The following is a 12,683-nucleotide window of genomic DNA, read 5'->3' on the forward strand; positions in this document are numbered from 1 at the left end:
GGCGAGGAAATATAATTGGTAAATGAAAGAAAAGGTTTACATGTAGGCTCAAAATGGTTAACAATGGAAAATCATGCTTAAGCATGCATAAGGTTAGCTTGAAAGGTACAAACGATCCAAAGAATGCCTTAATATCATTTCTTTAAATGTCATGAAATCAAATTGCAAAAGAATGAATGACTTTTAAGTATTCAACCAAATCAATGAATAATGAGATCAAACAACAACTTTGATGACAAGAAAATAAGAGTATGTGTATAACACTCATGAAATGAAGCACAAGGCTCAAAAGCTCACATTTATGGTTATATAAGTCTAATTTATGCTTGATACAATTCTTTGGGTCATACAAATCCTTTAATTGGAGAATTATGAAACAAATGGCAAGTGCAAAGAAGGTTTCGAACATATCATGTTAGAACGATGCCAAATTAATCAATTAATTAATTTTTTTTTTTTTACAATAAAAATTTACAAGGAAAAAAATAAAAAAATAAAAAAAAAATAAAATTCAATTTTCATTTAAGTCATGCAAACATTTATCACAATCTCATCAAATGTGTTCGGAAAGTGAATAAAATCAAAATCAAAATCAAAATCAAAATCAAAATCAAAATAAAAGCAAGACTTAACAAAATAAAAAAATAAAAACAAGCAAATAAAAAAAAATTAAATTAAATTAAGGAAAAACCAATTTTACATGCTAAACTCCAATACCCCCAAACCTAGAAATGAACATTGTCCTCAATGTTTAAAAATTAGCCACAAACAATGTCATAACAACAAATGAAAGGTATTAAAGCAAATAAAAAAAAAATCACAAAATCACAAAAGAAAACAAAAATAAAATAATTATAAAATAAAAATTACAACACAAACAAACAAATAAACAAAAAAAGAAAAAAAAATGAAACAGTAAAACACTCGAAACAGAAAGCCCTAAACAGACAAAACAGTAAGCCCTAAACAGACAGTCTTACGCAAACCAAAACCCAAACAATTGAAAGCCCAACCCAAAAGAAAGTTAGCCCACCTTGAAACCTAACAACGGTGAAAACCTAACCCACAATGAAATCTGAAGCCCACACGTTTGTTATTATTTTTATTAATTTTTTTTTTTTAAAAAAAAAAAAAAACGTGCAATGGGAGCGCAAAGAGTGTGATTTCTGAAAGGGAAGAGCGTGGTCCCTGATGCCTTGGTTCCTGGGAAGTCACGGGTGAAAGGGGTGAGGGACGTGTCGCCGCGCAGAAGCAGCTGTCACATCCCCCAAGCCAGAATTATTGGCTTCTTGGGTGAAGCGGGACGACTTTTTCACTAGAAGGTGGTGAAAGGTGAAAATGCAATTAAGGGGGGTTGGGAAACGGGTGCGGCGACATATAGAGATAAGCCGTAAGGGCCGCACAGAACTCAGAACCGCAGCGGCTAGGGTTTAGCAGACTAAGTCTATAAAAGGTAAAAAGAAAGGGTAAAAAAAACACAAACTCAGAAACACACAAAAGAGAAAAAAAAGAAAGAAGAAAAGAGAGTGAGAAATCAAATGGCCTCTAACTACCCATTTTCGTTGGATCTCAACCTAGCTCCACCGACTCAGACACGAGGCCAAGCAGCGGCACCAGTATGGATGCCCTACTTTGCTTCCGCACGGGGGCCTGTGACAGTAACTGACTCAATACTCCTGGACAACGATGTTGCCATTGGAGTGGCTAGAAATTTAGTGACTCCTAAAGATATACGTGTGCTGGGAACAAGGGATGACAACCGGGTCGTGAGCGATGCCCTGGCACTGAGCGTGCAGAGTACGGCAACAGTCACAAGTTTGGGTCATCGCCTACTTGCGAAGTCCCATGAGGTAGAGGTGCTAAAGGGTCAGTTGGCGGCGGAGCGAAGTATGGTTGAGGAGTGTCAGACTGCTATAAAAAGCTTGAAAAGGGAGAGGTCAAGGATAGTGGAGGTGAATCGACACCAGCTAGAAGTATTGCGGGACGAGAATAGAAACCTATCAAAGATGGTAGAGTTGTACTCTCGCGACATGCGAAAACAGCTGGAAGACCTAGACCGACCGGGTAAACGCAAACAAGCAGATCGCGAGAGTAGTTACGCTCAAGCTAAGATTACGATCTTTGGGAGCTCAAGTGATGAGCCCCAAGAAGCTGTGCGTGAAGCCCCGGAAGAGGACAGCCAGAGGGCCAAACTCAAAGCTCCAATGGTCGAGACACCAAGCACCGAGAAGAAATGATTTCCTACTGCATTATTGTTGTTTTTATTTTATTTTGTTGTTTTTGTATTTTCGTTATTTTGTTTCGGAAATAAAAGAGTAAGGTTGCAGAAAGAAAAAGAAAAAGAAAAAGAAAACAAAGACGACAAACGGAAAAGAAAACACATTTCCCTAACTAAAATAAGATAAAGATGATAGCCGAAAGGGAAAAGCAAAAACACAAAGCTCTAGAAAATGAAAGTAACGGGCAAAAACATTAAACACCAGAAAACACGGAAAAAAGAAAAGTAAAGTAAAAGTAAAGGTGCTCCCCCTTGAAGCGATTAGGTCGAGCATGCCCGGGAAATCCGAAATGGTGTTGGCTCTCTCTCATCAGCATATGTCTATTTAAACCACACCTCTGCAAGCGGATGATACCCAGCATTTCTTCCTGCAAACTCAAGGAAAAACATCAAAAAATCCAGAAACAAAAAAAATGGCATCCTCATGCACTCACCTTGATGATCTCAACCTTGAACTCTCACTTGCACCACCGAATGCCCAGACAAGGGCTCCTCCAACTCCTGTCTTCCCAAACTCCACATATCATCACGGCACGGCCTCAAACTTTGCTGAGGCAATACCGAACTTTTCTGAGGCACTGTCGAACAGAGCAGTGCGGCTAGGAGGCATGATTAGCAGCAAGCTCACTCCGACAGATCATCTGCATGTGGCACAGAGGTCTGATAAGGCAGCGGTAGAGGAGTCCCACAATTTGACTGTGCTCCACGCGGTCTCCGCTACCAATTTGGGCATGCGATTACTGGCGAGGACAAGGGAGTGTGCCGCGATGAGCGAGGAAATAGCTTCCTTGAAGGCTATGGTGGCGGACTTGCAGAAGCGGCTCTACTGTGCCAATCAGCACGTGGAAGCACTGCAGAGAAAAAATGAGGACCATGTGGAGCTGCTGCAGATTCTACAAGTGCGAGAAAATAGAGGCAAGCCATGATGATGATGGAGATGAAGAAGATGAAGAAGATGATGAAGATGTTGTTTTTTTATTTTTATTGTTTTTATTTTTATTGTTTTTTGTTTTTTGTTTTTTTTGTTTTTTTTTATGCAATGTTTGAAATAAAATAAAAAAAAGTTTTAACACTCAGAAATAAACTAACTAACCATACCACATAAATAAATAAATAAACTAACATAACAAAACAAAAACAGAAACAAAACAAAAACAAAGACTCAACAGAAAAGAAAACAAAGAAAATAAAGAAAACTTAATTTAAAAACACACGAATATACAAGCAACTCACGGATGACCAGTTAAGGGCCTCAGAAAACACAGCCAGGGGATCCGGGAAGGTTGGAGGGGTCACAATGGTCCCGCTTAAAACCCAAACTTCTTAGACACCGAAGGTGTCGCCTAAAGAACTCCTAGACACTGTATTAATGGAAGTGCTCACTGGGGTTACCATAAGTCGGCTCATATGAAAAATCTTTTTTTTTTATTTTAAAATTTTTAAGATAAGAAATAAAAACAAATTAAGATAAAATGGAACAACAAACCATAAACGAAAATGAACTAAGTACTCTAAACAAATTCAAACAAACAACATAAATTGTTGTACTAAAAGAAACAAACCAATAAACCAAAGAAAAACACAAACAGCACTTTCTATCACCCGTTTATCACCATTTGGACAGATTCGTTTCTCTGTTTCTCAGCTTCGACCTGTGTTCAGTTTTTAGGCTATAACTTTCCAACCGTAAGTCCACATTTCACGTTCTTTATATGGTTGGATTCAGCACAGAAAAACAAAGAACTCCACGCGGACCAAAAGGTAAAAACAATGACGGAAATAAACATAATTCAAAGAAGAGAAAGGATTGAAATGCTCCCCCTTGAAGCGATTAGGTCGAATGTGATGCACTTGGAGGTCGCGACTTCTCCCATTGCTCCACACTTCCTATTCTTATGATTGAGGTTGCCATCTCTCTCCATTTATTATTGAGCTATAATAAATTGCTAAAACAAACATAGAAAACTTGAAATAGAATTAAAAGGATGAGGAAATAAAAACTAAAATGAAAAGGAAAATCAACACACATCCAATTCCATGCTTCAAAGCAACAAGCACCAATGGGTTGTGTAAGCTGGGACTTAAACCCAGTTCTCTTGCTTGTTGGGCAATTGTCCTTTTCTGTTGGACTACAAACACAACTTGTCCATTAACGTCATTAACTTTAAAACTTGAAATTGTTCAGTTAAGAAAAAAAAATAAAATAAAGTAGGAAAGCCAAATAGAATCAAACAATGTTACCGATCCCCGGCAACGGCGCCAAAAACTTGTTGTGTAGATACAGCTTCACCAAAATGGATTCAGTTGCATCCTCAACTTGTGATACTCGCAAGTGCACGAACCGTTCGGTAGTATAGCGTATGTAAGTGCGAGGTCGATCCCACGAGGATTGGTGATTGAATGATTCAATTCATTTTCCCTACACAAAACAGAAATGAAAAAGAAGGGAAATAAATAAAAACAAGGAAGAAAGAAAATAACTAACTCAAGCAGATAAATTCCCAAGTTCAATTAGATTAACGGATTGATTCTAGCTAAAGTATGATTAAGCCATGGTGTTTGGTCATAACCTTGTGTTCCTAATTCCCTAATTTGATCATTTGTTGTCTAACCTAAAATTAAGCATTAGGAACCCATTAAGCATAGAAGAACAATTTAAACAACCAAGCATGTATCTAATCCCTGTTGTCGAATGTCCATACATACTCTTCCTATTCATAGTTCAATTCGAATTAAAGCATGGTGTCTACTCTTAATTCAAACCAAGATAGCTAACATGCAAGCCTAAATGGTGATCAATCATTCAAACTAGCATATTAACTTATAAGCATAATGAATAAGAACAAAAATCATAATTGAAACTTGGAAACTAATCAAACTTGAAACTAAAGAAAAGAATTTACATAACAATGAAAATTAAGTAGAACTTGGAAAAACTTAAGGAAAATTTCAACACAAAAGATTTCATTACAACAATTGAAAACTAGAAAGAGAAACTAAGAGAATTTGAGGGAGAGAAGGGAAGGGAGCTCTAGAGAAGTGTTTGAGAGCTCCCCCCCTTGGGGTGTGTTTACAAGCTTGGGAAACCTCACTATATATAGGCCTAAGGAAGCTGAAAATCTGAATTAAGTATGGCTAATGCATACAACACTTGTTTTATAAAATCTGAAATGGTTGATGCACTTCACTAATGCATACAACACTTGCATTATAAAATCTGAAATGGTTGATGCACTTCACTAATAAATCCCACCAGCAGCCCTAGCTCATCTTCATGTCACCATGACCAAGCTTCCAACCAGAAATAATAGCTCATCCTGAGGTCAGCATGACCAGCAACTTCAAGGGCTTACGAATTGGGCTTCCCTTAAGCAAATTAAGACTTTAAGCACTCAAACTTGAAGTTCAGAATGTCTTCTTTCCAGCCATATATCATTTGGGCCAATCCAAGGTCGGAGGAGGAAGTTAAGGCCAAAACAAATTGCTAACTCATTTTGCGCGCTGATAAAATCCATCCTGAGCATGGCTCTGTGTTTGCTAGGTAACAGACTCCATATTTATCCAATGGGGCTGAATTTTGGATATGTTATATTACACACCCATTGGAACAACTTTCATGAAGAATGTGGCCTCATCCGAGCTATGTAGGTTGCTGAAACAAAGCTTGCAATATGACCTACGAAACTGGGCTGGTAGGGGACCGTAGCCAAAATTGAGTTTGTCTTTAAGCTCTTCATCCATTCATCCAAATTAGGCCCTAACATGCATGGATTGCATCATTTACTATCCAAAGCCATCATTATTACCGAAAGCTTAATGAACTGAAAGATAAACACAAAAAGGATTAAAAGCACAAGTTTAACTCAAAAACATAACCAAATCATAAGCTAGAAGGGTACAAAATGATATACAATTATGAACCGATCAGCTGTCTCCACAGCAGAGGACCTTTTTTTCTCTATACGACATTAACTTCTTGTATAAATCCTGAAACGTAGGAAGGTCACATGCAGTAAATAGTTATGGAACCTAACCTACACATAAGAAATTAAGCAGCCATTGTCCTATAAGATTACCAAGTTATTACCTTTATCGATCGCCAGTTTTTTTTTTCATCTGAGAAGATGCACAGGGTGATTGGACGACAGCTCCAAAGCAAGCCATCAATGAGAGCTGTATGATAAATTGAAGGCCAAACAAGACCAACCTGCAAAAACTTGATTTTCGAAACCGGAGAACTTGTTTCTTCTCTTAATTCTTCCCGAGCAAATCTGATCTGTATGCATATTTTAGAAAAATAAGTTAACAAAGGTGACAAATATACAATAAATACATCATGAAGAAGAAGATGAACTGAGCTTTGTGGACTTACAACTGGGGGAGAGAAAAATGTTAAGACCAACCCTTGTTTTGGCGTGAACTTTCCAAGATATTCTAGCAGTTGAAGAAACCATGAAGTGCCAATAGCACTTCTGGGTGTTAGTGTAAGATCAACTTCTTCTAGCTTCATAGAATTCAAAGAAAAGGACCGCTGAAATTTGTGACCGACATATTTGTAAGAAACAAGGTTGGGAGTCTCTATGCTGATCTTCTTTATTTTACTGTCATATTCGAAATTTAATGTTAATGCCTTGAGTTGGTGACTCAAGATCTTCAGCTCTGTTGATTTATAAGAGACTGACAAGTTTATCTTCTCAAGAAAGGGAAATTTCAAAAGAAGTGTCTCAATATATTGACGGCTAATTTCACTGAGAGGAGTTTCCATTATCCACTCCTTTAAATTACTGCAGTTGATTGCTTCAAGGTCCAATGGGTTTTTTGGCAGTGAACAATTGCAATAACGAAGAGTTTGAAGATTGGATGCTTCGATTTTGTAGCTATAAACTCCATTATAGCCTAGGTCAACATTCTTGAGCTTGGAAAATCCACAGAGCTGAAGATCTTTTAGGTTTCTACAGTCAATGAATTTTAAATTCTCAATAGAAGGACATCTAGAAAGGAGCTCATTGGTTAATCCATTCAAATCCACAAATGAAAAATTGAGCTCTTTTAGGCAGCTAAATCTCATGCCCTCTTGCTTTAAGGCTTCCTTCGAAATATCACAAGAACATAACCTCAGTGCAACTAATGACCCAAGATCTGAACTAGCAGGAGGAAAACTGTACCTTGGGATTAATTTATCATGATAATTGAATAATTTGTTTATGTGGAGCTCCAGCACTTGGACATAGTGTTTGATGACCAACTTGATCCAACGGTCGATATCAGAGGCTTGCTCTTTCTTGAGAAGTGTCCTTCTCAGCCTAAAGTGAACTATCCTTTTCTGATCTTCATGTTCATGTAGAACTCTCAAGGACTCTTCCACAGAAGTTACAGACTCCTCTTCTGACCTTTTCCTCTTTCGATCCAGACCACCTTTACTTTCCATACAAAAATTAAATTCAGAGACAGGTAGTGAGTTCCATAGACTTTTCCATGTTGTTGACAAGAAGCTCATACGGACTGCATCTTGGGCAGGCAAGCGAAAGAGGATTTGTTGCATAACCGATTCCGGCAACTGCGATATTCGATCCATACTGCTGATTTCCCTGACCATATGCACTTTGGCTGGATGAATGATGAACGTTTACTGAAGAAACTACGAAGAGAAATTATTGTATGCTACTGAAACACAACCCTAGCTAATTAAAAGTTTAAAAAACTGTATATATGTTTGGAAACCCTAGCTGTAGTTTAATAAGCCCTACATATATAAAGGAGTTTTTTTTCCTGTGGTATTGGGCTCCTGCCACAAACCAAGCCATCCCCAAAAACTATAGAGTTCGTTCTGAATTTTTAGCCCTTAACGTTGGGCCCAATATTCATTCTTTGTACAAAAGAAATTGATACCATAAAAAATTATTATTATAATTTTTTTTATACAAATAATTAGAATATTGAAACCTTTGAAGAATTCCACAAAAACTCTAATTATCATCAAATCGTTATATTAGGCAATGACTTTGTTGTCCTTGATTGATCAAACCCAACCCAAACTCTATTTATCACCAAATTGTTAAATTATGTTGACACAAAATAAATAAATAAAATAATAAATAAATAAAATTCTCAAATTCTTTTTTCTTGTTGTATTGATGTAGCATGGAAACACGGGTTTACAGATTAACAAACGTCTAAACTTGAAAAGATAAACTAAAATCCATTAACTATTGGAATCCATCAGAAAATAGAAAAAATGTCTAAATTTAAATTCGATTAATAGTATGAATAAAACTGATTAATACAATGCCATGATTTGTCTTAAATAGAAAACGAAGAAATCCTATAACTGTAAAAACCCTAGGTTTTAGAATATTCCTAAAACTTAGCTAATAAGAAAAATAATTAAAATCATATCAGGAATATAATATCCTGATTGATAACTTATCCTAACAAATCCATGAAGGAGATTAAAGACATGTTAGAAGCATTGATGGGAAAGAATCCTAATAAATTTGTTGGTGAGCACAAGACAGAAGAAGTACCTTTCAGACAAGACAAGGAACTCCATGTATCTCTTAAAGAGGCAAATTTACAAGTGAATGTGGTGGTCAAAGAAATTATGAATGAAGAAATCACCTTGTCTGATGAGTATTTTTCTTTGAGTCAAGAGGAGATCATAGAGGAAGATAACTCACAAGCGGTACTCTTTGAAACCCATGGGGTAAGCCAATCTGAAGAATCCGAGATTGACATGGTGATTAGCAATAAGGCAGATTTGGGGAAGCCACAATCTACCAAAGTGGAATTAAATGCTATAATTGACCAAACAAGTCAATTCGAGAAGAACAAATATTTTGATTATAAATTGGCGTATTCCAACCTTATTTACGAAATTACTTTCATGGTTATTCCGTCTAAGCATGAAGAAATATGGGTTCCTCGAGTTGAAGAATTCATTAGCATATCAAGCTTACTTGTCAACTGACTATTAAGTTCAATTCAAGGAAAACTCGACCTCGAGTTCTTTACAAGTGAAGGGGTCTGATATAGGACAAATCATGGATTTGTTCATACGAAGGAAATTTGGAAAATCAGAAAAATTCAAAATAAGAAAATTGGACTTAAAATATGGAAAATCATGTTTGAGCATCAATTATGACGGTAGGAAAAGAAGGAATGTGTATCGTTGGGATTTTCATGTTGCTTGATTTATTGAGAAGATTTATATTATATTTATATTTTTTAAATAAGTTATCAATCATAATATTATTTTCCTGTATTATATTATGTTTAATTTTATATGGGAAAAGCTTGACTCCTTTTAATATAACCAATGTAATTTTGACATGTGTCAATTCTTTTAACGTCCGATATTGTGCCACAACTTTTATTGAGCAAATAATCTAGCCTCTCTTCCTTTACCGAACAAAAAAACTCAAGAATGCTATTTCTCTTCCTTGCGTTGTGTTCTCTGTCATTTTTGGTTTTTGAAATTCCTTTAACTTTTTCCACCCAAAAATGTTATTTCTCTTCCTTTAAATATTGAGTAATGCTATTTAGACACACAAGATTGACCACATTAGCTGATCACTTTATGTGGTAGCTTATGTGGTCGTGCCATGTCAATTAATGAATATTGCCATGTGAATTCTACTTTTTTATTTTATTTTTATAATAATCCTTAAAAACAACAGAATTAAATTAATTATAATTAACCCTAACATCTCTACGCTGTACCAGGTTCTCTACTCAACACTCCCTCCATCAAATCTACCCTTACCCAGTAACATCGGCGCACTGATTGCCACATCTCCGAGAATCACCAAGCCACGCGAGAAACCCAACAAATTGCATCAATCCATCTTGGAAGAACATTCATTTTTAAAATAAAAATAGTTCATATTTTAGGAATTGTTCGGCTTCGATCCTTCACCAGACTGCCCATTTGATTGTAAAGCTAATACCCCATTCCTAGCAACACACCAAAGTTTTAAAATTCTTTTTAATTCTTATACATATGGCCAGAGAATATGAGATCTCAAAATCATTTCGGATTTTCTAGATAGCTAGTGAAGTAGGCATTTAGATTTTTGAGAATCAATTCGGATTTTCTTGATTAGTTGATTTGTAGAGTTGGGTTTGTTGAATCAAAGAATTGGTTTTCTTTTTGGAGGTTGGATACAACGAAGAAGAAGAAAAGTTGAAAATATAAATTACTTAATTTAAAAAGGGAAAAAGAAAAATACAGTTGGCCACATTTAAGTGACATGGCATATACACATCAGCTGCCACGCAGGAACGGACCCAGGATTTCAAAGTGGCGTGGGCTAAATTTACCTTACATACAAACCTATAGAAAACTCGATAGTAAGATTGAATTTCATTGATAACAAAAAAATACACGGGGGACATAATGAGTCTTACTCCTCAAAATGCATCTAATGCAAAATACAAATACAAATAACACTTATATAAAGTATAACCTATTGAATAATATATAGAAGATGTAAACATATAAACTAACAAAATCCCTAATTGATAATTCATAAGTCTCAATTGTAAATCCCGTTTGGGGTTAGTTTGTATCTTTTATTTGTGAGATGTGGTGTAGTGCAAGTTTGTTAATGAGATTTTATTTGTGTGTGGGGTTAGTTTTAATTTTTTTATTGTTATTAACTTATTAGTCAGACATACGGGGTAGGTTTCTTAATGGGATTTTAATTTGCTGGAATGGGGATGTCAAGTGGGCTGGACTGTGGTATTATTTTAGCCTACAACAAATAAACTCACCTAGGCTACAGCCCAGGTTAGCCTGGGTGTAGGACCGTGCCTGCTGCCACGTAAGGTGGTCAACTAATGTGATCAATTTGTGTTTCTAAATAGCATTACTCTTAAATATTTTATCCACATGTTAAGTTCAACAGAAAAGCATTACGACAATTCTCAATTGGTTTTTGCACAAGTTTATAGAAGTAAAAAAAGAAAATCATGTGCAATCTCCACTTCAAATTTATACTCCAAAAAATGTTGAAAAATAACATACTACTTCTAGATTTCTTATCGTGCACAACTACAAAATATAATGAGCATCCACTTCCTCAAATTTCAATGCTACACAAAATCTAGAATTGGAAAAAAAAAAAAAAAAAAAAAAAAAAAAAAAAAAAAACATTTTTCATCATACAACAAAGCTGCCCCAAACACTATAGTTTGCTTATGATGATCAACTCAAAAAGATTATAATCACTTACTGCACGTGCATCAACCCAAAATATATTAGTAATCATATCATCCTCATCAAGCTGGATTGAATAAAAATATGATGAATTATGAGTGCATTTTTTGAAAATACTGTAATATAGCACCAGCATCACCCTTTTTCATTTGAGTGTTTCGCTTTTTATGTAAATAATTCTTATAATCGACAAAACTTATATGCACTCTCATGAGAACTAAACTCCCTATTAAGTATATCCAACTCAACTTTTTCTTCATTGTCTTTACAAGGTGAATTAGGAGTAAATGTAGGGGTGGGCATAAAAACCGATGAACCGATCAAACCGAACGAACCGAACCAAATTGAACCGAAAAAGGGTATTTTTTGACTGAACTGAAAAAGTCAAACTTGGACCTGAACCGAACCGAAGGTCCACGGTTCGGCTCTCGGGTCTAATTTTTTCAGAACCGGAGGACCTGAACCGAACCGGTACATAATTAAATAAATAAATAAATCTATATATATTACACATGGCGTCGTGTGATTGGTCAAAAATATATTCATGTGAGACTGCTTGCAGCAGATCCCTCACCTTTTTTTTTTCCAGTAACCCTCCTCACTTCTCTTTCACTCAGTCTTCTCTTCTCTCTTCTGTTTTAATTTTTCGTTTTGTTTTTGACCTAAGACTAAGAGGCTGCGGCGCGCCTCTCTCTCTCTCGACCCACCTCAGATCTCCGATCCTCTCACTCTCAGTCGATCAGCCACCGCGCCGCCTCCATCACTGCACGCAGGTCAGCTTCTCTCTCTCTCTCTCTCTCTCTCTCTTATCTGTTCTATTTTTTTTGTGAAACTTTGGGGTTAAAGTGATGGTGATGATCTCCTGTTTGGGGTGGTCTCAGAGAGAGAGGCAAGATTGATGTCTTTCCAAACCTCTTCCATGGTTCTTGACTGTACTGTATATGTGAATGACTCAAAAAACTCCCGTATGCCTCATGGAAGTGCAAAGAGCCAAACCTGAGAAATAGACATTCTAAATCTAAACCAGTAGTTAGCATTTTTCTCTCACTAAAACAAAGTACAATATAATATTGCATTGAAAACTGCTTTCTTTCTTCTCTATCTTCCCTGCAGAGATAAGGTTTGGTCTGTTGTACTTTCTTGGTGGTTCTTATTTGATTTCCATTACTTGGTATTTCACTTGTAAGT

General features: G+C 36.1%; 1 protein-coding gene across 1 annotated transcript; it reads right to left on the reverse strand.

Annotated features, from left to right (window-relative positions):
• Nucleotides 1-6,202: 6,202 nt before the first annotated feature.
• On the reverse strand, nt 6,203-7,874 carry LOC110744259 (F-box protein At5g03100-like). The gene is made up of 3 exons (XM_021944227.2): nt 6,651-7,874; nt 6,486-6,554; nt 6,203-6,265 (listed from the first exon to the last, which is right to left on the reverse strand). The coding sequence occupies exons 1-3, from the start codon at nt 7,872-7,874 to the stop codon at nt 6,203-6,205; spliced, it is 1,356 nt and encodes a 451-aa protein (XP_021799919.2).
• Between the last annotated feature and the right edge of the window lie 4,809 nt (nt 7,875-12,683).

The sequence above is a fragment of the Prunus avium genome, chromosome 8, assembly GCF_965620075.1.
Source record: "Prunus avium chromosome 8, drPruAviu1.hap1.1, whole genome shotgun sequence".
NCBI lineage: Eukaryota > Viridiplantae > Streptophyta > Magnoliopsida > Rosales > Rosaceae > Prunus > Prunus avium.